The sequence below is a fragment of the Leptosomus discolor genome, chromosome 19 (assembly GCF_034619465.1).
Source record: "Leptosomus discolor isolate bLepDis1 chromosome 19, bLepDis1.hap2, whole genome shotgun sequence".
Taxonomy (NCBI): domain Eukaryota; kingdom Metazoa; phylum Chordata; class Aves; order Leptosomiformes; family Leptosomidae; genus Leptosomus; species Leptosomus discolor.
Genome location: NC_141409.1, coordinates 3321278 through 3346292, shown reverse-complemented (window position 1 = coordinate 3346292; position 25015 = coordinate 3321278). Strand labels below are relative to the sequence as shown.

General features: G+C 52.6%; 1 protein-coding gene across 1 annotated transcript; it reads left to right on the top strand.

Moving 5' to 3' along the window:
* The first annotated feature begins 152 nt into the window (after positions 1-152).
* LRSAM1 (leucine rich repeat and sterile alpha motif containing 1) lies at positions 153-25015 on the top strand. Its single transcript, XM_086475534.1, has 24 exons — positions 153-330; positions 1924-1980; positions 3602-3646; positions 4094-4171; positions 5050-5118; positions 5900-5984; positions 7350-7471; positions 8674-8764; positions 10235-10365; positions 10967-10996; positions 12052-12174; positions 12264-12403; positions 12867-12911; positions 13943-14013; positions 14790-14889; positions 15761-15848; positions 16570-16644; positions 18214-18294; positions 20562-20657; positions 21233-21331; positions 22257-22388; positions 22820-22901; positions 23214-23362; positions 23875-25015. The coding sequence occupies exons 1-24, from the start codon at positions 259-261 to the stop codon at positions 23998-24000; spliced, it is 2187 nt and encodes a 728-aa protein (XP_086331660.1). The 5' UTR covers positions 153-258; the 3' UTR covers positions 24001-25015.

Here is a 25015-nt window from a genome sequence, read left to right as displayed (position 1 = left end):
GTGCTTTTGCGGCTCGTGTTAACACTCCCGCCTCGGAGGTGTGCTGGAATCTGCCTGTTTGATCAAGCCAGAGAAGGGCTTAAACGAAGACAATTGCTAAGACAGTGATTTTTTTCTTTTTTCTTTTTTTTTTCCCCACTTACTAGAGCACATTTCCGTAGTCCAGGCTCCCCAGCAAACACCTACTCCAAGAGCCCTCTGCCTTTATTCACACTGATCATTTGTGCCGCTGAGAGGGAGCGATAGTCAGAACTGAAGATGCCACTCTTCTTCCGTAAGAAGAAACCCAGCGACGATGCTCGGAAGCGCCTTGAATACCAGATGTGCCTGGTAAGCGATGCCGAGGTCCTTTCTGTTCTCCGTGTCTGGTCCTGGGTGCCAGGTGACTTGGTGTGTGCTGTGTCACTGGTAACCGTGTTACTGATCTCACTGAGACAGCAGGTCGTCTTCCCAATGTACATCAGAAAATTCCTACTTTCCCTGTCTCCCTTTGCCCTCCTATCCACAGGTCCCCTTTGTGCCTCTTCCATCCCTCTCTGCCGCTGTGGTTCCATGTAAGATCCTCCACCCCACCTGCCAGCCTGCATGTGGGACCCCACCCCTCCCTTCTCCTCCATGCCCCTTCACTCTGACAGATCTCCCAGTTTGCTTTTCCTACCAAGGAACCTCTGAACTCCCCTTTCTGATCATAACTGGCTTTCCTTGTGCCCTTCTGCTTCTCATCGTTATTTCATTTCTTCCTAGCATTCAGAGAATTAACTTGTTAGATGCTGCTGTTTGTTTTCCTGGACTAGGATTTGGCCAGGATCCTCTGGGGTAGATCCTCAGCAGGTTGCTGTCGTGCCAGCGAGCTTGGCAGAACTACCTGCCTTACAGCAGCTGCGGAGTTAAAGTTGGCTTTCTGAAAGCAATCTTCTTCTGAGTTATTTCACCTATGCTGCCGCAGGAGCTGTGGACCAGTGCTGGCATAGGGAATCTGCTGTGCTCTCCCCGAGAGGCACCTGCATTTAAAAAGTGTCAATATTATGCCCGTTGGATGTCTGTATTTTGGAGTGGAAGGCTTTGTTATGTACCAATAATGAAACCAGTTTTACTGACTTTAGGCAGTTGGAGGCTTTCTGTTCAGCTCCTGTGGGGCTGGGGAAGGATTGCCTAATCTGGCTGTTCTAGGATTAGTTCTGTATTGCATGTGCTTGGTTTAAGGTCAGATATCCAGTTCTGAAGACTTAACAGAGGCGCTAACACAACCAGGCTTTATTGCCTTGTGCAGTACCTTTTATTTAAGAAAATAATTCCAGAGGTACAATGCTGCTCACAGTGAGCTTTGTCCAGTTTCATTGCCATTAGCGACTGCGTTAGATGTGGTTGATTTGAACATGGAAAACCACCTTTGTACAGAAGGAGTGAGTCCTTGCTCCTTCTTACAGGGCAGAGCTGGCTCTGTAGGTCCCGTGGAAGCAAAAAAGGCAATTCTCGGCAGTTTTGGTTGCTAGGTACAGTTCAGAAGAAGGTTGGTCTGCTGGGTGAGGCATGCCAGCGACACAACAGGCTCTTTACAGGCTAGGCTGGCGCTGCGGTCGTTCCTAGGACGTCCCTCTCTTGAGAACCCATCATTTCCTTTCCATATCCTTTCAGTTAAAACTGCAGAATTAGGATGTGCTTTGGTTCTTCGTGCAGAAATTCATTTATTGCACCAGAAGAGTTTTCCTGCAGTTTGGTTTCCTGGTGGCTTTTGCTTGCTGCAGCTGTAGCAGCACACCCTTTGCTTCTAGACTCATCTTTGAGTTCCATAGCTGCAGCAGAGCATTTTCTGTAATTGCATTTTCTAGGGAGGGGCCAGCGGAGTAGTTTAGTCAATATGCTGCGCAAAGCCATGCATTTCTGCCTGGTCTAATTCTCTGGGGGCATATCTTCTCTCTCCAGGCAAAAGAAGCTGGTGCTGATGACATTCTTGACATATCCAAATGTGAACTCTCAGAGGTATGTTCTCTACAACTTCCAGTATTAGCTCATGGGTCTGAGTTCTCTGTCTGCTTCTTGTTACCAACTGTCAGATTAAGTATCACGTCTCTGAGCCTTGGGACAGAAATGGCCTTGTGACTGGCCTGCTTCTTCCTATGTCTGCTGAGCTCTGGCTTTCTGGTGGGGTCTTCTTCTGCTTTTCTTTTTGTGGGAGATTGCCTGTCCTACCCGATGCTTCCGCAGCATTTCTGTCCTGGGAATCCTTTTTTGTTTGACAAGATGGGAAGGGCAGAGTGGTCTCATACCCTCCATCAGTACCTTGGTAGGACCCTAGTTTGGGACTCCATGGCCTAATTTTGCAGGTCATAAAGGAATTTCTTTGCCAAAGTCTGGCTGTTTTTAATCTTAGAGCTACAAAGTCTGCCACTGCGCTTACTTTTCTGTCTAAGTGAAAATCCCTGGTTCCAAGCTGCTGGTTAAGGATGGAAATCTCACTTCCAGCTTGGCTTCTTTTATGGCAGCCAACTAAATTAAAACAGGCTGTCTGCTGGAGTGTGGGCCGTTAGTGACAGATTGCCAGGCTTTCGGAGGAGACACAGCTTTTCATTCTGGCAGCCAGGCAGTGCTGTTAAGCAGAAGCCCATTTCTATTTCACTTTCAGCTTTTATTCGTTGTCCTGTGTTTCTAAACACATTGGTACCCGTGTAACCTTTTGTCACAGCATGTCATTGCCAAACAAGATAATAGATGTTGCACTGCTCTTTGGGGAGAGGTTTGGGACCATCCTGGAGAGGATAGCTGTCTGCTGTGCAGTATGAAATGGACTTGGGGATGTCTTGTTCCAAGATCAGATGCCAACAGCATCTTGTGTGTAGGTTTGTGAGCTGTGTGGGACAGTCTGCGAGCCAGTCTGGCTAAAAGGGTGGCAGACAGAAGGTGCACACTGAGCCAGCTCCATTCATAGCTGCAGCTGGTCTTGGATCCCCAGTGGCTTCTTTTGGATTGGTACCATAAAACTCTGTCTTGCTTGTCTTCTTTTTAGCCTTCGTAGTTTCGAAAAATAAAGTGAGCCATCAGTTTGGTCTTAAAATCAACTGTGCACAGCAGTTTGGGCGATGCCAGTTCCATGCTGCAGAGCAGGTCAGGGTGCTCAGAGCCTTGGCTGGCATGGGCTGAATTTGCTGGGCTATCCTTTTTGTGACTGCCCCGCTCCTGCAGAGCCTAGCACACAAGAGGAGCCTGTTGCTCACCTCCTCACTGAGCCCACTGCAGCCTCTTTGCTGAGGCTGCAGAACCATAGAGTACATTTGTGGGGTGACTAACTGGAAACGTGCCTGAAGTCTTGAGTCACCTGCGCGTTGAATATTAAATCACGCAAGACTTGGACTCCTGCCTACACCTCAGTCTGCTCTGTGCTGGGTGACACTGTCGTGCTGTGGAGAGCCACTGAGGCCGTTTGCGTGAGAGCTGGCTGGGAAGTGCTGGCATCCTGGGCCAGAACCAGGGGCCAGTAATTTTAACTCTCTCTTGCGTTTTCATTAAAGTTAATTATTCACACTTTACAGGTGGGTGCATTAAAAGGGCTTACAGAGATAGTGTCTTGACAAGTCTGACACGACTGTTTTTTAATTGTTTTCAGGTTCCTTATGGGGCCTTTGCAACTTGTAAAGTCTTGCAAAAAAAGGTAATGTTGCAATCAGAAATTAATAGGTAATTCTAATATTATGCCTGAGTATTATTCTTGTGTTAGAAATGACTGTATGTGGTTGTTTATGTTTTGCTTCAGAACAAGTTTGCTTGGGATTAATTTGGCCACTTGAGAGCAATTTGGGCAGAACTAATCCTGTCTGTGTGCTTTAGAGCCAACTTCTGTCATGAAAGATGAGGTGATTGTTTCTCTTAGCCTGTCATCTCATGATATTTCCTATGTCAGAAACTAGGCTCTTGTTTAGATCTCCTGCTAAATGTTTGACCTTCTGTGAAAATCCGTTTATTATTTTAATATTTTATATGATACTGAGTAAGATATTGAGTTGTTGTACAGCCTCCACAGTTAAATCTTAACAAACGTGCTTGTTCTAGACAGCAGTGTCCCTTGCGTTTGTGTTTCAATGAGATTTTTTGTCCTCAGGTGCTGATTATTCATACGAATAATCTGACATCGTTAGTTCCAAAGTCCTGCAGCCTCCTGAGTCTCATAACTGTGAAGGTAACTGTGATTCTTAACGGTTAATCTGCAGCCTATTTTCCTTGCATTCTAGCTGCATTAAAACACACTAGCCCAAATAAATCCCTTCTGTCTGACTGTCTTTGCCAAAACAAGGTGTGAAACCTGCCTTTCCTGGGTTTACCTCCCAGGCAGACAGACAGCAGTCACTGGGCGGTTTGTATAAAATCGTGATCAGTCCCAGGACTCCTTTATCCTCTGCATAATCCCACACTTCCCCCTCAACAGCTTCTTGTGGTGGTGGTCAGTCAGGGCTGAGTGTGTTGTGGGGTAGATCCATATCTCTTCTGCAGTGGTGGGTCATTTGAATGTGAAGGAAAGTGGTGATGGGTGACCGTGTGTGATGGGGCTGTATTGTCTTGCCTGTCTCATAAATGCTGAGGGCTTTCAGCTCCACCACCCTCGTCCTGTGGTTCCACAAGAGGCAGAGTCACTCCAGCAACTCACCTCTCCCCATGGAAGAAGGTGTCCAGGCATAGTCCTGCCCTCTGCCTGTACTGGTGTTGGAACGGTTCAACTCACTGATCTTGCAGAAAATGTTGGTTTTCTGCCAGGCTGGCTCTGTGGAGATGATTTCTGCAGTTGGCACATCCGGTTTTGTGGAACAGCTCCCTTGGTGTCACTGCTGTCCCTAGTCTTTTGTTTGTTTATCAACGTACAGAGGCTTCAGTTTTCAAAAGACTTGAGTTTTCAAAAGACCTGGAAGAATTAAGTGCCCACGTCTCCTTGAAAACTTAAGCCACTTTTCAAAGCCCCATTGGAAAGGGAGTAGTTTCCATTGCTGGATCATTTCATTCTTTCATTCTTGCACCATGACTCCTTTTCCCAGCCTTGTTTGATGAAATCATCTACTCTTCCAGGTTCTAGACCTGCATGACAACCAGCTGGCATCGCTTCCTGCTGATATTGGCCAGCTGACAGCTCTTCAGGTAAAAGATTTGCAGTTGCATCCCAAGCGTCTGTAAAGGGCATGTCCCAGGACAGCAAGAATGTGGGTTACTGCTGTTTGTTTTGTAATTAGTCACAACTTGATGGTGCTCGTATTGTCAGATCTGTCTTATTGACTCGAGTGTTGCTGTTGAACTGGCTTGTTGGAGAGGGAGAGCAGGAGAAGAGCAGGAGAAGAGCAGGCGAAGAGCAGGAGAAGAGCAGGAGAAGAGCAGGAGAAGAGCAGGAGAAGAGCAGGCGTGCTGAATTATATGGGCCCAGCCTAGTGCGAGGGCTGTCAGTCCAAATGGCTCACACTGCTAAGCAGATGCTATGAGCAAGCAGAGCTGGAGCTTCCAGTCCTGTTGATTTCCCAAAATATTGAGGTTTTACCATTCTCCTTGGTGTTGAGAACTCAGTGCAGCATGTCGTAGTGCATGCTGAGGGTCCCCTCTGCTCGGGGTGCAGCTTTAGGTTCAGCCACTGCTCTCCTGGGGAAGCTGGGGCGGGGGGAATGCTGCCCTGGAGGGGAGGACACTGCTTCCCGGTTCCTACTGCTGCTGTTGGTTGTGAACAGGGTTTCCCATGCATGTGGTAGCTAGATCTACCGTGTATCCAGGGCTTCTGGAAAACAATTTATTTTTTTTAACCTGGAAACTATTGCCTAAAACCAATTTCAAGTTGTCCTTCTGGGCCTGAAAGTAGTCCCAACAGCATAGATGTGTAGAAGACCTGAGACTTATATAGAGGATATCTTGAATAAATTTTCTGTTAATACCTTAGGTCCTAAACCTTGAAAGGAATCTTTTAAAATGTCTTCCGCACTCTATAGGAGACCTTGCCCAGCTCCAGATGCTCAATGTGAAAGGTATGGCACAAATTTCTTGTCGGTGCTCTGGGCAAAGCACTATTTATTCTCTGGGTCGCGTTGAGCTGCAATGGTAATTACTTCTTTCAACCAAAGCAAGCACCAGATGGTTTATGCTATGAATGCTAAGGAAGAATGCAAGAAAGATTTGAATTCAAATAGCTGGCAAGCCAGGAGAAATCATCTAAGGTGAAAATGATTCCTAAAATTTCCTGAGTTATCAGGAGTAACTAGCGTTGTGTGGCTGCTTCTTGGCAAATGCCCACACTCTCTGCCTTGATTCCCTGCCGGGTCCTTCGCCTCACGGCTCTTGGGTCACACTTGCTCCATATGATGGTTGCATTCAGCTCATTGCCTTTTCTCAAAGGAGGGGTTGTTGGGTCGTCGTGCCCGGTCTCACCAGCTCAAGGCTTACTTGTGTGCCTGCACACGGGCAGCCTTGCAGAGCCCCAGCGGCCCCCTCCTGCAGCAAGGAGTGCCAAAGAGGGCGGGAGGCACACGTCTTCCTCCGGGAGCCTGAGACCGGCCTTGAGCTGGGAGCGCCGTGTGTGCCCTGCCGGAGGAGTCCCAGGCCAGGATTTGTCCCCCTCTGGGTGATGATTCAGACTGACCTAAGACATCTGACTGCGCAGATTCAAGTGTAAGAAAAATAGCAGGTCTGTGGCAGAAGCGCAGTAAAGCAAGCAGGGCGGTCAGCCCGGATAGACTGAATTACAGTTAAGTCCGCCAACACCCGGAGCTTGGTCCTGTCAGCCCGTGTAGCCCCTCCAGGTTTGCACAGCCCTAGCACAGAGGTCACAACTGTACCTCTTTTCAAGACTCCTGGGCATTTTCCAGATGTGCAGTGCCATGAATTTGGGAGAAAAAGGAGACTCTGTTATGGGGAGCTGTTGCTGAAACAGGGAAGGAAATAGAGAACGAGGAATGTGGAAGTGCAGCTCATTTCTGACGGCAGCACCTGGCCTCTGAGCCCTAGATGTGTAGTCCCACGCTCAGTCCCTTTTCTCCCATCTCTGGGACTTGCACTGAAGGGGACAAGACTCCCTGTTAGAAGTATTCTCCTGATAAAGAGCACAAATCCAACCTGCAGCAGTGACCTCAGCTGAGAAGATCATTTCGGCATGAGGAACCACTGCTGGACCGGTGCACTTGGGCTATGTGCGAGTAGATCTTGGTGCCCATTTGCCTTGGTGGGCAAGGGCAGCCTTTGATGTCCTCGTGTGACCCATGACAGCCCCGTCCCTGCAGTAAAGTATAGAAAATGAGTCGTACGTATGGTTATGGTTTGGTGTTCCAGCAGATGAACCTTGCTGGTCCTGCTTTGGAAAAGTTATGTGGTACTAAATGACTTTTCCCTCTCTCTAGGTAACAAGCTGAAGGAGCTGCCTGCCACTGTGAGTGGCTGGCGGAGTTTGCGCACTCTGGACGTCAGTGAGAACGCGCTGCGGGAGCTGCCACGGGTGCTGGCTCACGTCCGCACGCTGGAGGTACGCCCCCAGCCACCATGTCTGTCTCTCCCCTTCGCAGGCTCTTTATTCTGCTACAGGCTGCTTCTCTTCCTACTTACTCAATATGGTAGTAAATTTAGCATAGAAAGTGAATTTTTAGGGCTTGGGCAGGACCCGCTGTGGGGGTTTGTAACAAGACTCTATGCGGTTCGTGGTGTCCAAAGCAACTTTTGTGTACCCTTCCTGCTTTGGTCTTTTCTGATCACTTTTTGTCATGGCTTAATCATGACAGAAGTAATCCACGGGGAGTGAGGCCCCAGGTATTTTCTGCCAGGGCTGTCTCTCTCAGAGCACGAACTGTGCCTGTGGGCTCGGGTTGACTCAGCCACTTTCCACCAAGGCTGATGCTAACTGAGCAGATGGGATATTTCCGATGAGGTTTTTGCCTCCATTGCTGTGGCAGATCTCTGACTCATTGTCAGCCTCCGTAGCTTTCTGGCTCCCTGGAGGGCACACTCAAAATGGGACAGGCATCAGGATTTTTATGGATGTGTTACCTGCTGGCTGCCAAACTTGTCAGTACTAAACTGTGCAGCTGTCAGGCAATGGGGCTGACTCAGACGCTAGCGTGGAGGGTGTGAATAAATGCTCTCCTGTCTCGAACACACAATGTCAGGCTTCTTTTCTCTTGTGGGCAGCCTCTTGAGATGAGGGATCTGTGCAGTTTGCTCCCCTGTGCTTGATAAAGTGGTTCCTTTCTGGGCCTTCTCTACAGGAGGCAACATTAGGTCCTTTTGGTGGCCACAGTAGGACAAAACAGCAAGTGGTGCTTCCACTTGTTCTTACTGGTACCCCTCTTCTCTCCGTGTCCTTTGTATCACCATCCCTTCTGCACACCATGCTTAAAGGCTGCAGCACACAGAAATGAGTAGAAAATTTCTGTAATTGAGGAGTTCTGTGCCCTCTTGTGTTTCAACACAAAGTAGACATGTCTGCATGAGAGAGGTGTTCCACTGAAGGACCAGCTCAGAAGCTTCCAAATAAAAGATAGCGGAGTCGCCTCTGAAGGCTGGCAAACACCAGGTGGAAATGCAATACAAACTCTTACTTGTGTCAGAATTTGGGGTAGCATGAAATTATCACTCCGTAAGAGAAATTTTGGGGAGCTGCAAGGATAACTGCAGTTGGACTGTGGCTGGGCCACCAGAATAACCTGCAGCTCTGTGTGTTCTCTTTTGGAGATGCTGACCTTGGATGCTTCTGCCATGACCTACCCATCCCCTGATATTTGCAGTGCGGGTACGGAGGCCATTCAGCAGTTCCTCTGCAAAGGTAAGTGAGAAGAGTCTGGGGGTGGTAGTGAGAACTTGGGGGACTGTGCTGTGCTCTCATTAGGTGCTCTGGTGTGTTCAAAGATTGCATTAACGAAGGACAAACACTGGGTTGGCTCTGCTTGGGGTGGTTTCTGATGCTCTGGACATGTGGCAGGCTGGTCATTGAGTTATATGCTGGCAGACAGCAAACCAGAAGTCCTTCCTTGAGACTTGCTTCTTACTGTCACACTGGATTAAAACACCTGAACAGCTGAGTTAGAGACTGACTGAGTGACTGTAAGAAGTCATTGCATCTCCCTGTTATCTTGTTTTCTCATTTGTCTTTTCTCAAGTGGGAGGATTAGGCATTGTCCAGGTTTAGCTGCCTTGGGATAGGGAGATAGGCTCAGTAGTCGCTCGGGATCCCTTCTACCCTCATTTTCTATGAGAAAGACTCGGAGGCTACAGACTGACGGTTTGTTAAGAGAAAGATGAAACCAGATGGAAAACTCAGAGGACAAAGATAATGTACCGTGAGTTTGTAGACCCTGAGTTTAACACAGGAAGGTTTGCAGGAGGTTTTGCAGGGGAAGTGCTTTGCCAGATACTGGGCTAATCCCTAAAATAAAAGGGCAATTAGAACTTACTTTGGTATGGGCAGTAGCGTTTGCAGCCTTGCAGAAGTCAGCACTGGTGAGGCCGCACCTCGAATGCTGGGTGCAGTTTTGGGCCCTTCACTGCAAGAAGGACATTGAGGTGCTGGAGCGTGTCCAGAGAAGGGCAATGGAGCTGGTGAAGGGTCTGGAGAACAGGTCTGGTGAGAGGTGGCTGAGGGACCTGGGGTGGTTTAGTCTGGAGAAAAGGAGGCTGAGGGGAGACCTTATTGCTCTCTACATCTGCCTAAAAGGAGGTTGTAGCAAGGTAGGAGTCTGTCTCTTCTCCCAGGTGACAAGTGATAGGACAAGGGGAAGCAGCCTCAGGTTGCACCAGGGGAGGTTTAGATTGGAGATTAGGAAAAATTTCTTTACTGAAAGAGTGGTTAGACATTGGAACAGGCTGCCCAGGGAGGTGGTGGAGTCACCACGCCTGGAGGTGTTTGAAAACCATGCAGATGTGGTGCTTAGGGACAGGGTTTAGTGGTGGGCTTGGCAGTGCTGGGTTAATGGTTGGACTTGATGATCTTAGAGGTCTTTTCCAACCTACACGATTCTATGATTCTGTGATTCTCTCCCTGTACAGGTGTGAAGGAAGCGTTTCTCTCTGAGCAGGTAAACTTTGATTGTCTTCCTGGTAGGAATGGAGCAGCACTGTCTCCTCTCAGAGCTTCTTGTTAAGCCTGCCTGAGCTGAAGGAGTTCTTTTGGGTGCTCATCTGTGTGTGGGGAGAGGGAGCCCAGCTGGAAGCAGTCTCACACACCAGCCAGCCCTCGGCCATGCTGCCAAGGAGGTCTTTAAGCAGCAAATGTTGTTTTGTGTCTGATACCTTCCAGAGTGTGGAATTGCATACTACCCTCCCTCGCAGTATCTGCTCCCCGCGCTGGAGAGTGATGGAGGAGGAGCGTCAGTGGATGGGGTGGACAGGGCAGTGCATAAGTACTTGGAGGAGGAGAGCGAGTGGCAGGTGAGGCTGCACTGCGTGTGAAGTTGTGCGAGAGGGTTTTGTATTTGTCTCTCCACTCCATCAATGGATCTCACAGCACTTGGCACATCACCTTCCCCGCAGGAGATGCGTCTTTTAGGATCAAGAGATAGAAGCAGGCATAGCACTGTGGGTACGGGTGGCTCATCTCCTCCCTGACAGCTGGGGATGGTGGTACCACTGCTGATGCCTGGAAGACACATTGTAAAGAACCATCCTCATCCTTGAAAGCAACGATGCAGTCAGGGACAGGGGTGACAGTGTGACACAGTGTGTGCAGCTTGGTAACACACGCACCTTTTAGTGGGACAGCAAACCGCAGAAGAACCTTGTCATTCCCAGCCACACGCTAGGGCACAGGATTATGATAAGCTGTGCTCATTCCTGCGCTGTTTAGCAAGTACAGAGTAAATTTCTTTGACCCTGGAGAAGCAGGAATGACTGGACTTTGTGCCTGTGTTAATCTTCTTGTGCCTTTGGTTGATGTGTTTACTCAGTTAGGGGAAGATACAATGTGGGCTAATAACACCTACAAAAAATTGCTCCTGGGAGTAAATGTCTGCTGATATTGCTTCTTTTTCAGAACAAATTCTTGGATTATGAGAAGAGGAAGGTAAGGGTGAACCCCTGCAACGGCTGCAGAATAGCTCCACTTTTTCTTCTTGTTTTCCCTCCCTTTATCCAGCTTCTCAGCCAAAACTGAGTGTTTTGAGACCTCAGTTCTTGCAGAAACTCCACCCAGAGCTGCTCACTCCTCGCTGCAGAAGACAAGTGGGAGCGTGGGGGAACCTGCGGCTGGCTTGTCTGACACACGCAGCCGATGAGCTGCAGTCTCTCTTGTGAGCCAGCAGTTCCAGTTTGAATCAGTCCGGGTTTGCAGAGTTGGATCCGGGGGCTTTCACACCAAGTGGCTTTTTTCTTGCCTCTCTGTGCTGAAAGCTCAGTCTGTTTTCCACATGAGGTGGGCAGATGGGTGTGAGCAGTCCGTGCACTGACTGCTCTGTACATCCCTGCCCCCAACTCCAGCCCCTCCGTGACTCCTGCCTTGGCCCTTTGGCTCATAGTGCCACCGTTCCTGCTCTCTCCGAGCATTCCTTGTTTCTTTCCTCCATTCCCCTCACCTGGCTGCATTTTTAATTTGCTGTTCTTTTTATTTCACTGGTCTTTGTCTCTTCCCCCGTGCAAGGCTGTCTTTGAAACAATCAGCACTGCCTGTCTTGCAGAACCTCTTGTCTTGCAGAACCTCTCTTCACCTCTCCCCCTGGCTAGAGCTGCTCATAGCTGACTGCTGCCTTCACTCTGTTGTCTTCAGAATTGAACACAACCTTAATTTTGGGCTTCCCTCCGGGTGTTTGTATTGGCTATTTCAGTTGTATGGGTTGATGCCCAGGGACTTTGGCTTCGCGACTTTGAAATGAGTTGTGGGGAGTTTGGAGACTATCGTAAAGAGAGCAGCAGCTTCTGCTTCACAGTTTTTGGGTTCCTAAGGAGAGAATATTTCCATCCCCTAGTCAAGCCTCCTGTTTGCCGTTTGGCTTGCTTTCTTGTAGTCGAGGGGATTACTGTGCCTTGTTTTACATTTTGGCCAGAATTTATTGTTGCCTGGGAAGGAGAAGAGCCAGCCCTCTGCTGATTTCCTGCATTCATCTTTCTTCTTGCTCCTCTCAGGAAAAAAAAATGCAGGAGAAGCTGGAATTTGAGCGGCGCCTGGACATGGGGCAAAGAGAATATGCTCTGCTTGTTCAGCAGATCAACAGTCAGAAGGGTGAGATGCTGCAGACAGTGAGAGAGGTAGGTCCCCTCCGGGCAGGCCCCCTCCGAGACACTGCCTTTCCTAAACTGACCACTTTCTCCTTTGGTTCTCTCTTGCTTTGGCCTAGGACCAGATGAGGCTGGAGGAGGGTCTGACAAAGCACCAGCGCTGTTTGGAGGAGGAGCGCCTGAAGCTGCTGCAGCAGCTGAAGCAAGCGGAGCAAGGCATTGCCAGCCGTATCCAGAAGCTGCTAGAGGACAACCAGAGGTAGAGTCCTGGGGTGTCTTGCAGTGATCTCTGTCCCTCGGGGGCTCGTGTTATTGTGTCCCATTCTGAGCGGTTCATTTTGCCCATTCTGAGTGTTACGGAACTGGTCAGGATCCATGTCTGTAGGAGGTGCCTTAGTTGTTGGACTGCCCAAGTCCCGTTTAAAGGAAGTGGAATTTGCCACCTTAAAAAAACGTGTTTCACACGTATGTGTGCTGTTGGAGTTTTGCAGTGCTGTGGAAAAAATTTGAATTCCTCATGGAAGGGGCATATTTGAAGTATTTGAAAGTAGCACTGCCTAGATCTGCTGGATCTCCTGCTGGGCTGGTGCTGACACAAGGTTACCAGCCTGCTTAGAGCTGCTCTTCTGTGCATGAGAAGCAAACTTGTTTTCTGTGCTCTGGGGGAGTAGGATGTCCTGCTTGACTTGATGAAAACCTCTTGGTTTATCTTTTTTTTTTAGGCAAAAACAAAGTTCAGACATTCTGAAATCCTTGGAGAACGAGAGGTGAGTCTCCTTGAAATAAGCTCTTCTAGAAAACGGGCAAGAAGCTGGGAAGAGGGCTGGGACTTTCCTTTCAGAGCCTCCAGTCTGAATCCACCTTAAGTCAGGGGAGGTTCATCTCGTACCTGCAGCTGGTTCTGGTCACTGCTGGAGGCAGGACTAGACATGCCTGGGCTTACCCAGCAAACCCCACGGGATGATGATTTTACCTCTTTTTCATCTCTGAATGGTCCTAGCTAAGGAGTTTGGGAACAAACCCCTGTATTCCACTGTCAAGGACCAACAGAAATCCTACATCTGTTGCAAAGCAAGGCATTTAGGAAGTTGGCCCAGTATTGTGTACAGGCTGGGAGGAATACATTGAAAGCTGTGCTGCCATTCAGCCAACGCTCTGAGCTAGCTTTGCCGCCAGAAGTGGTTGTCCCCAACTTTCCCCTTCCTATATGCTGCTCCCTCCCTTCAGCCAACAGTGTTTGTGCTGTGGCACAGCAAACTGGGTGGGTACCCTGACCTGGCTGGCAATAATCCCTTTTTATGTTAGATAGTTTTCCAGCCGCACCAGTTCCTGATCTGTTAAGTGGTGTTGTGTGTGCTTGTGCTGGGACAAGGACAGGGAGGGTGGGAATGGAGGCCAGGCTGCTGCTTTCGGTGGCAGTGCTCACTCAGGTCAGCTTTAAAGTGCTGCTCAAGCCTCAGGAGAATGGAAAGCAAAAAAAGGGACTGGCACTGAGTTTGGTGAGAGTGTATGCACGTTGCATAGATGTTCTGTTTCTCAGAAAGATCAGCTTTCCAGTCTAAGAAACAATTGTCCCCATGGTTTTGAGCAAAATTTATGTTGTCTCCCACAGACTTAGATATTTCTTACCGAGACATCACTGAGACACAGAAGTCATGATAAGCACATGGCTTTCCTGAGCAGTTGGCAGGGTGAATCTGCCCAGCCTTTAGGCTCTGAGCTGGGTGGGTGAAGGAGAGGTGAGATAGTGCTTGTTTGAAGGAGTGGCTGAATTGTTCTTGGGGTTTTTTTTGGGCAGAATAAGGATGGAACAGCTAATGGCGATAACACAGGAGGAGACGGAGCAGCTGCGCAGAAGAGAAGTGGCCTGTAAGTCCAGACAACTCTTTGGGGTGAGGAGGTTCAAGGCAGACCTGGTTTCTCTGCAGGAGTGCTGAGTAGGTGACAGCCACACGGGAGGCGCTCTGTCACGCACGCATTCTTGCCCTGTTCCTTGGTGCAGTGGGGCAGAGCTGCAGGGGGTGGTGTTGCCTGTGTACCACAGCTGATCCACTGCTCCGCCTTCAGCTCCCTGCCAGTTCTCCCTGAGGTGCAAACCATGCGCCCTGTGTAGCTACAGCGTGTCACACAAGGAATTTGTGAGACTAGGGGGAAGCACACCAGGTGCTTCATACATCAGAGGTACCAAACAGACATTAACTGGTGAGGTTCAGGAGGCAGGAGGTGAATGGTAAACAAGAATGCTGCTAGCGAGCCTTTTCTGCTTACGGTGGGCATGAACAGATCTGCTGGGGCTGCAAGGGAAATGGGGTGTGTGCTGTCACCCCCCGGGTGGGTTCCTCGCAGCGGGGTGGGCAGAGTTGCAGCCCACCGGAGGGTTGGTGGGCGGTGCCTGGGCTCCCCCGAGTGCTGCAGAGGTGCCAGCGCAGGCAGAGGGGAGTTTGCTCAGCTGATTTCCCAATAAATAGCTACGACTCCTGCAGCTGAATGAGTCTGCTCTGAAATGAATGAAATGGAAAAAGCAAGGACGGGTTGGCATGAGAGAAGGCCCTGTTAATTGCGAGTGGTTGCAGCGGCAGCGGCAGATGAGCGCCTGTTGTGCACGCCCGCTCCTGGCACAGACTGACAGCGCTTCTGTCTCCCAGCTGCCATGCAGCAGATGCTGGCCGAGAGCTACAAGAACAAGCTCATCCAAGTGACCTACGAGTCTCGTCGGCAAGACCTCGTCAACCAGGCCTGCTCCAGGTACAGTGGGAGATGTCTGGGGCTGGTGGCACTGTCGTAAAGTCCCTTCCTTTCCAGCAGTGCCCGGTGTAATTCCCGTACCTACACCCGGGAACTCCTGCAGCCGCTGGAATGCAGCAGGACAGCTGTACGAGAGCAGGTGACAATGCAGTTTACATGAACCACCTTCTAACCACAAAACTATGCAAGTTAATCATACTTTGGATGAACGATCACTTTTTTACACTGTTTATTTTATTTTATACATTCTGCTAAACAGGGAGGATTAAATTAGACTGGTCTTCCTGTTTTGTTAGCCAGCTCAGGGTCAAACTCTAGCACAGAACTCCTTTCCTCACCTCCCAGGGTTGTCTAGAGGATGCTGTTTCTGTATACGTAGGACTTGTGCATTGCTGTTGAGCATTCTGGCTCTCTGTGTTTACAAGAAGGTGAGAAATTTTAATGTGGCAACATCTGGCACTGAACAGAAACCACCTTGTGTGCCTGTGACCTTCCCAACAGAGGGCGGTGGGCAGACGTGGTCCTGCCTGCAAGACCCCACGGTGTCCGGGTCTCCTTTGTCAGCACACCCTTTCCAGTGCAGAATCCCAACGTGCAAATTCATCCCCTGAGCCCTTGCCAGGGCACAGGCAGCCCCTGCTGGGACTTGGAGCTGTGCACGTGCAAGCAGTGGTGCTTCTGCTCTGGCTTGGTCTGTGGTGAGGGTTTGGTTTGGGTGTAGGGAAGGAGGTTGTAAATCCGTCAGCCTTCAGTAACCCTTTCGGTAACAAATTTCTCCATTCCTGGGTTCCCTGTTGTCCACTTTTCCTCCTGTTTGTGTCGAGAATCTCAGACCCAGCAGTAACTCCATGGCATATCCATCTTCTTGCAGCCTAGCTGAGATGGACCAGAAGTTCCAGCAAATCCTGGCTTGGCAACAGCTGGATCAGAACAAAGCTGTTAGTCAGATCTTGCAGCAGGTAGGCGTGGGAGCAAACTGCGTGCGAGGGCGGATCAAGGGAAAGCAACTGCGTGCGAGAGCAGGGCTGAGGGCAGATCACAGAGGCAACGGTGGCTGGGCTGGGCTGCGTGCGAAAGTTGTTTTATTTAACACTACGTGCTAAACTTTGTGAATCTCTGGTGTTCTAACAAACTGACTTGGCTGGTTGAAAGAAAAACCTATTTATTTTTGTAACTGACGGCAAGTTTTCAGACAAGACAGCAGCACAGGCCATGGGAAGCAAAACTGGTCTGATGATTCATAGAGAGGATTTTGAGACAGAAGTCTTGCCTTTTTGTCAGGTTTCCTGGGTGACTTGGGGCAAGCTGCCTACAGGAAGCTCCTTTTGAATACCTCGTGGTGAACGTGAGACCTCTGCAGCTCAGTTTTCAGCAGTGCTGGGCAGCCGTGCCCTCTTGCACAGCCTGGGTGCTCAGCGTTGCTGCAAATGGGAGGTGGGGTTCATACAGAGCATTCAAAACCTGTGTTTGAGAACATGAATATAACTTCTGTGCCTGTCTGTAAAGTGGATTTTACCTTTTGGGACTGTGGGACCCGAGTCATGGTGTCATCAGGACACTGTGGCACCGAGTAAGCGCTGTGCAGGTGCTTGTACACCAGGCACTGCAAGGCAGCGAGTTCTTGGCCTGTTTGCAGCTGCTTCAACAACCTCGCTAAGCAGGATTTTGCCTGTCCCTTAGATTGAGATGCAGAAGGCTGCCTTTGAAGCTCTGCAAGTGAAGAAGGATCTTATGCACAGGCAGATCAGGAACCAGGTGAGTCAGCAACAAAGGGAAGAGCAACCAGCTACTCAGCTCATGCTGCCGTTCGGTGAGACGCTTCTGTGGAAAATCGAAGCGCTGTGAGCGTAGAGCAGGGTCTGGAGGAAGCGGAGAGCTCTTGTGTTGCTGAGAGCTCTGCAACAAAGCGTTGGACAGTGTTGGCTGAGCTACAGTCGCCCAGCTCCACCGGAGGGAGTGTCAATGCGGGGTTTAGAGTCACGGAAATGTGGGACCGCTGCTGCTTCATCTCAGCACTAATGTCGGTGAAGTGCTGGACAGTGGTCACTAGAGGACAGACCTGCATCGGCTCTCTGGGGGTGACCTGCAATTGCAGCTACGATTTCCTTCAGGTTGCGTACTTAGCAGGGCTGCTGTTTCCACATGAGTCCGCTGCGTCTCCATCCAGCACATCAGAACCGCACCTTGAGCCATAAGTTCACCTTTTCTTTCCCATTCTCAGCCTGCCTTTCTGAGCTCCATTCTGCAGAAGGTGCAATGTGATAGCCAGCGGGAAGAGCAAGAGCTGGTGGAGAAATAGTGGTGGTTGATGCATGGAGATGGGAAAGTAGTGGTGGTTTGTGCACAAAGATGGGAAGTAGTAGTGGTTGACACACGAAGATGGGTGGCTGGTTTCTGACACAGTGCTCTGGAATCTTCCCTCTCCTGATCTGACACTAGCAGAAAAGTCTCAGGTCAGGAGTTTGTGGATAAGCTTAAGAGCTTTGCTCTATTGAGCCGCTCAGTGACCAGTCTGTTAGAAGCCTGTGGATTGTGCATGGACAATCCAGGAGATGAGTCTAACAACCCTCCATTGCTTGAGTTCATCAATAGGAGCCCTGCAGTTTGCTCACACTTGCTTTGTAAACAAAGGGAGTTTATTCCTTGGTACCATGGCTGGACCTTTTACTGGTGAAATCCAGCCCACCCCACCAGCCCCCTGCACAGGCAGTGGACGGGCAGGAGCCCTGAGTGCCGCCCGCTGCAGAGCCCCCGTGTCAGCAGGAATTTCATGATTGGTGGCACGCGTTGAGGAGTGTGGCCTGGGGGTGGTAGATGGCCTGGCAGATAGGTGAGCTGGGTTCTCATCTTGGCTTTGCTGTGGGATCTTGGGCAACTCACTTCACCTCTCTGTGTCTCAGTTGCCCCACCTGAAAGAGCACTGGTCATGATGGGATTTGCTGGAGCCTCTAGAAACCGGGACCCTGTCCCAGTTAATCTGCAGTCTGAGTGGTGGTGCTAGAAGGACTTTGACAATCAGCTGCTGCCTGCCAGAGTGGCTGCAGAAGGTTTGGCTGAACAAACTGATTGCCGTGTGCTTCTAGACTTGAACAGAAGTGCTTAGAGCAGAGAGACAATTAGAGAGCGGGGGACACAGCTCCTCAGGCAGAAGATGAAGAGCAACCCTAAGAGCATGCATCACGGAAGGGCGTTAGGAGGTTCCCCAAACTTCTGGGTGGCCCTGCAGTGCCGTCCCTCCCAGGGCAGCAGTTAGACCTCATTTTAAAAGAGCATAAATTGAAGTAATTTCAAATGTCAGTAAAAAATGTTTCATCTTCTGTTTAGATTAAATTAATAGAAACAGAGTTATTGCAGTTGACACAGCTGGAGTTAAAGAGGCAAGAACTGGACACAGAGACGCTGCAGGTATGTAGGGCTCTGGGGCTGCCCCACCACCCTCTCTCTGCTCTGGGATCGCAAAAGCTCCACTTGCTTCTTTTGCTCCTTGCAGTTTCCAGATGGTTTTACGCTTAGTCAGAAGGGTCCTTACCCACAGGACACCACAAAACCCTCTTTGTCCTGGTAACATGGGAACATTGCTGCTGCTCCTCAACATCTCAATGCATTTTCAGGGGAGAGACAAACGAGCTGGCCCCGATAGCAACGGGCAGTTCCAGGTCTGCTGGGTGGGGAAGGATTTTGTGAGCCTTTTGGCTGTCCCAGAAGCACCTGCCTGCCGTGCATCGCATGTCTTCTTACGTGGTGGTGGTGTGTTTTGGTTTTAAATACCTGCCAGCGAGGGCCATCAGCTCTGCCCCTTCATTTCTGAGCCTTGGCTTCCAGGCTGCTCTGCCCCACCATCCCACCAGTCGATGGGCTGACTTCAGCAGCGGTCACACGTTGAGGAATATCAAGTTTGGCTTCAGGCAGCTTGGCTTTGCGTTTTGTTATTACGCCTTTGCATCAGTTGTTAATTCCTGTGCGCGCTGTTTGCCGGGTTAGGTCACCTGGTCAGTGAGCCCGAAGTCCGTAGCAAACACCAGCTGCTTTCCAAGAGTTGTGCCCCCCGCAGGCTGGTGGGCGCTGCCTTAAGACAAGATTGCCTCTGAGCCCGCTGCGGGACACCTTGGAGTGTCAGATTTGGGTTATGCACCGTAACTCATGCAGCTCCTCTGTGTTACACTGCAGTGTGGGAGGCCTGGTGGTGGGGGACTGCCCAAAGGCCGTGCAGGGAAGACCAGGGAACCCCAGGCAGAGGTAGTTGACATGATACAGGATTTTGGTGATTCCTGTCCCGTGACCCCAGGAACTCCAGGGGGGTGCAGAAAACCAGGCTCTGCCCTAGTGCCCACCTGCAGCCCAGCCGGCAGCACAGTACGGTGGCCACTTCAGCACTGGGCACTAGGAAACAAGGTGTAAGACAGCTTCGTCCCCCTGGCTCCCCCCCGGCTGCTGGGCTGTCTACAGCCCAGAGGTTCCCTGCTGAGACTGAACCCCCCGTGCGCGGGCAGTGCCCGTGAAGTGCCCTTACCCTTGATACCTCCCGTGCAGCAGAGAGCTCTTCCTCCCCTGGTATGCGGGTGCTTTAGTGATGAACTTGATGAAGCGCTGGAAAGCGGGAAGAACCGAAAGCCCCTGAGAAAGGGAGGTGTTTGCACGGGTCTCGTGCAAGGTCAGTCTGGGAGAGCGATCCCGGTGGGGTGTCCGCAGTGCGGGTGGGCAGAGCTTATCTCACAGCTGAAGCTGCCGCAGCTTCTCATCTGGAGCAGCTCCCACGTGTCAGTAGTCGTCCCTCTCGCCTCTGCAGAGGTCCTGGCGCAGCAGAGCTTTCCGGCCTCCGTCAGGGCAAAGCATCTCTGATCAGCTAATAGTGGGTTGTACCTGCGAGAGGTGGGTGTTCCTGTCTCCTGCTTAAACAGAGGAGCTTGGCCCTGTGTAGGGTCCAGATGCTGGTCAATGGGGGTTTCCCCACACCTCTCCTTTAGGAGATCGGCCTTCTAACAGGCTCCTTGTCCCTTTGCCCATGGACCTCTGAAGTCCTTGTGGCTGATGACTCCTGGCCTCTGCTCAGTTAACGATCCTCCCAGTAGGTGTGAGCTAGCTGGGACTGAACCGTGCAGCGGTGCCCCGTGGTCTGACGCTCCTGAGACAACCTCTCCTCGTTTCCCAGCGGTGTGGCTGCAGTGATGACTTACCTTGCCCTGGTGCCCATCAGTGCTGGGTGTGAGACCCCCATGAAAGCAAGCGTCCCACGGGCACGGGGGGGGGTTGCTGCCTTACCTGTCCTGCACACCTGCGGCCTTCTAGACCTGGCCTCAGGTGGTCTTCCTCAGTTCAGGAGGGGGACTGTGAGCGCTTGTAATGCCATTGACTGAGCTGTGGACGGAGTGATGAAGAGCTGCTGCAGGCCAGCACAGTCTGGGGCTGCCCGGGCTGTGCCGGGGGTTGGCACCACCAGCTAATGGTCAGTGCAGGACCACAAGAAATGGGGGCAGCTTGGGTCCGCCGTGCCAGCTGCTAGGAGAGGAGTCAGGCTGTCTGCTCAGCTGGGCCGAGGGCCCGTGGAGCACAGAGCACCCACATCTGCTGTGGCTGTTTTGGGGACGGTAAGTGCTGTGCTGAAATGGGGGGCAGGGTGGGTGCTTGCAGCTGTACGGTACGGAGAGGTGGATGCCAGAGTCCTTCTGTTGCAGGGGGTGATCACAGAGCAACGCCAAGCCCTTGGCTACCTGCTGCAGCAGCTGCTCAAAGAAAAGAAGCAAAGGGAAGAAGAACTGCGCCAAATACTGGTAACGAAGGCCCCTCGTTAGGTGCTGTAGCTGAGGAGGCGCACGGGCTGGCTGCAGGGAGAGAGTCCATGGGTCAGCACGTGGATAAAGGGGAGCAGAGGAGGCCTCTGAGGGGTTGTGTCCAGATCTAGGGACTAATTTAACTTCAGAAGGTGCTAAACTAAGCTCTTGGGGCACAGTTGGTGTCACTCCCTGGTGCAGCATGAGGCGCCATCATCGTCAGTCCCCTCTGTCAGGAAAGGGAGTCATAGGGAGGGATGAGCCCAATCCTGCAAGGTCCTTGTGTGTGGCCTTTTAATCCTGAAGACCTCCAGACTCTCCTGAGCTTCAGTGTCTGGGGCAAAGTGACCAGAGGGGTGCACAACCCTAGACTGGATGTGAGGATCACAGTAGGATCAGCCTGCAGAAGGCCAGAAATGCCCATCCGACCATAGCTGTGCCTGTGGCAGTGCTCTGAACTGGCCCTGCACAGCCCAGGCTGTTGGTGTCCCCTCCCACGCACCCGACTCCAGCTTCCCTGAATACCACTTGCAACGTTTCTTGGGCTGTTCAATGAATCAGTTTTTGTTTTTCAGCTGGAAATGGAGGCAAAGAGCGAAACCAAACAGGAGAACTACTGGCTGATCCAGTACCAGCGCCTGCTGAACCAGAAGCCCCTCTCCCTGAAACTCCAGGTTGCTGCTGCCGTTCGTGCTTTCACTGTAGCTGTGCTCCACTCCGCGGCGTGCGGGGGGAGCGAAGGCAGCCCTGCCTGCACCCGCAGGCTCAGCGAAGGCAGGGAGCAGGGCAGACCCCCCCCCCCCCAGGCTGGCAAGGCAGGGGGGACCCCGGGCTGCCCTGCATGTAGCCATCATGCTCTGAGCAGGGCTGCCCTGCTCCCCTCTCTTATCCCTGTATGTTGGAGGTTGTGGGGCTGCCCAGGTCGGTCAGGAGCCAGCACCTCAGCTGGCAGCTGGTGGGAGCTGCCATCCCACCGTCGGGCTGCTTGCCGGGAGCAGAGGATGCCGAGCACCTTCCAGGCAGGGCTTTTTGTCCCAGTTCAGCACCCAAACAGCTCTTCTTGGCTCCCCAAATTCCCCTGCAAATCCACCTGAAGGCAGCAGCTCCCGTCCGTTCCCGCCCTAACGGATGAAGCCAGGACTTTGTGCTGTTAAAACACCTGCGGGGGTGGCCAGCACTCAACCACGCTGCAAATCCTGTTCGTCATCCCCTCAGATATGCAAGTTTCAATGAGCATTTGAAAAGAAATCCCCTTTTTTTTTAAGAATACAGTGCCCCGTAGCCGTCATTTCATGGTGGAGCTGAGCTCTGTCCCTGCTGCAAAGCAGGTGCTGTTGCAGACATCAGCTGCCAAAACAGTTATGTTTCAGTCTTCCCAAAACGCAGCGTTTTGCGTTGTGCTCATTAAACACCGAGGGCCAGTGCTCCTCCGGCTCTTGGGCTTTTGAGCTTTCGTGTCTTCGGGGCTGCAGGCTGCTTCGAGCAGGGCAGAGGGCAGGAAGGAGCACGCTGCCTGCGCTTGCCGCCAGCCTTGCTGCTGCCTCTCCCGGTGCTTTTGCTCGAGAGCGAAGTCTGGGAACGTGCCTTTGTGTTTTGCAGGAGGAGGGCTTGGAGCGGCAGCTGGTGAACCTTTTAATCGAGCTGTCTGCTGAACAGTACGTGCCAGTCTTTGCACATCATCAAATATCCCTGCAAGTGCTCGGCACCATGACTGCTAGTGACCTGGAAAAGGTATGAGATGGCACGTACACGGGGCAGGGCAACACCGACCGAACCGGCCCTTGCTCCGAGCCTGGCCGTGCTCGTGGCTGTGCCTGTGACGGGTCTGGCAAGGGGGGCTCTCAGCGCTCCTGCATGTCATCTCCCAGCAGGGAGAGGTGCCAGTGCTGCGCTGTGCCCCGTCCCAGTGGGCGAGAGCTCCCCCGCAGCACCTGCAGGGTGAGCTGTACTGGGCTCTGTCTTTCAACACCCCTCAGATGCTCTTTATAATAGAAATGGAACCCGGGGAAATTCCCTTATCTGGCTTTGACACCTGATGGAGGTGCTTCCCTTGGCATGGCCAGGTCTTGCCAGCGAGGCCCAGGAGTTTGAAGTGTCCCCTTGGGTGTGTAAAAGTCTCCCCCTTTCCCCTCAGAGGTAACAGCCTTCCTCTTGCACCGCAGATCGGCGTTACAGAGGCTGGCCTGCAGCGCACCATCCTGAAGCGAGCGCAGGAGATCCTGGCCGTGGCCAAGACGATCCCAGGTACCACCAGTTCTTTTCTGCCTCATCTCTGACACGTTTTACACCCCCACAGGTATCTGGGCCTTGAGTGGGGAGATCTGCAGGGCCAGATGCCTCCCTTTGGGGAGCAGAGCCGTGCAGGGCTGGTGTGCAAGTAGGAGAGCCAGGGCAGGGAGCGCTGGCAGAGCTCAGGCTCCACTGTCAACCTGGTCCCATCGACTTCCCTATTTATCTGAGCCCCGAGCACCCATCTGCCCGCAGCCATCGCTGTGCGTGCCGGGTGGGTGGGAGACGGGCAGCTCTCCTGCGGCTCAGACCTGCTTGTGGTTGCAGAGCTGCTGAGGACGGTGGCGGCCGAGGTCCCTGCGGCCCCAGAACCCAACGCTCCCGTTGAAGAGCCTCTGAGCCCCGTGGTGCCGACGGCTCCGCCGCCGCGGTGGGACGAGAAGAAGTCAGAGTGCGTTGTCTGCTTGGAGCAGGAGGTGAGAGCCCGGCACACGTGGGGCTGCAGCAGGGGAGGTGGAGTGAGGGCCGTGTCCCCCACATCCCCCCCTGGCTGTGTCGCGAGCGTGGCCCTGGCCCATGCCTGGGTGCTTGTCCCTCCGGCTCATCGCAGCGGGGAGCGGGGCAGGGCAGGGCAGGGCTCCCTCCGGGCTTGGGAAGGAGCTTGCTGAGCTCCTGTGCTGCTCTGTCCGCGGAGCAGCTGTGGGAAGCGTTGCCGGGGCTGCTCGGTTCAGCCCTGACCCGTGTGTTTCCCTCGGGCCCGTTGTGCCCCTGCTCTGCGCAGCCCGGCCCCTGGCGCACACGCAGCACTGGGCTGTGCCCGGGGATGGAGCTCGAGGTGCAGGACTCTGCCTCCCGCGCTGTGACACCCCCCGGGTGATCCCCATCTCCTCCAGCCCCGTTTCCTCCTGTGCTGGAGTACGGTGGTGCTGGGATGAGTGTTGCAGGACAGCAACACTCTCCGTGTCCTCTCCTCTGTCTCTTCCCCCAGACCCAGATGATTTTCCTGCCCTGTGGCCACGTCTGCTGCTGCCAGACCTGCTGCGAGCGGCTGCACGCCTGCCCCCTGTGCCGCAAGGACATCACGCAGCGCATCCGCATCTTCCACAGCGGCTAGGCAGGGCGGAGGAAGCCGAGGCTGCCCAGCACCCCCTCCGTCACCCCTGCCCGGGGCGGTGCCCCCTCTTCTCACCCGTGTCAGTATGGAACAGACACTCACACAGCACGGCCAGCGCTGCCCTCCCCGTGCATGGCCCCGGGCTGGCTGCCGGCTGCACCCTGGAGTCTCGGCATCCTCCGTGTCCCCCGATGGCTCCTCAGCCTCTGCCTTGGGTTCCTTCTTCACCTGTGTCCCCTCCTGCTGCCTGCCCACCCAGCATCTTCTTACCAGGGATCACGGGGCAGTGGAACTGGGGGGACCTCTGGCCCCTCTGCTCTGGCTAATGTGTTTGCCTTCAGAAATGCCCCACGCTCGGCAGGGACATGGTTAGTGCCACCTCTGCTGCCACCACGACCTTGCAGCTCCCCCGCCGTGGCCGGGGCACTGCTGGGCTCCTGCAGCGAGCCCCGGTGCCCAGAGGTGGGTGACCCTCCCGCGGGAGGACTTGGCCAGGGGCGTGCGATGCTGTGGGGTGCTGACAGTGCCTTGCCTTGACCGATGTCGTGCCAAAGGTCTGGAGCTTCTGCTCTGGCGACCCATGGGAGTGTGTCTGGGGCTGCAGGGCAGGCAGTGGGTGCCAGGGCAGAGCAAGGAGCTCCCCGACCCCTAATTCGTGCTCCTGTTGTAGGAGAGAGGCTGCAACAGCCCCAGCTCCAGGACTTGTGGGACATGCTCTGGCCAGAGAAGCCCAGTGGGATCCTTGGTCCAAAAAACACGCGCTGGGAGCAGAAAGCGTTGCCGCCACCTGACAGGCAGCACAGGGGGTGGGTTGGGGCTGGGGCTGCGCCCGGTGCAGCTGTGTTGCCCCCGTGCATTGGTGCGCGGGTAGTTCTCCATCGTCATTAATAAGTAACGATCCCCGTCCCTCTGTTGTCTCTTGACCTTGAAGTATAAAATGCAGAGATAAGCCCGGTCCCGCCACAGCCCTTCCCCCAGGAGAAGCTATTAAAACGCAGCTGGTTTCTGCTGGTGC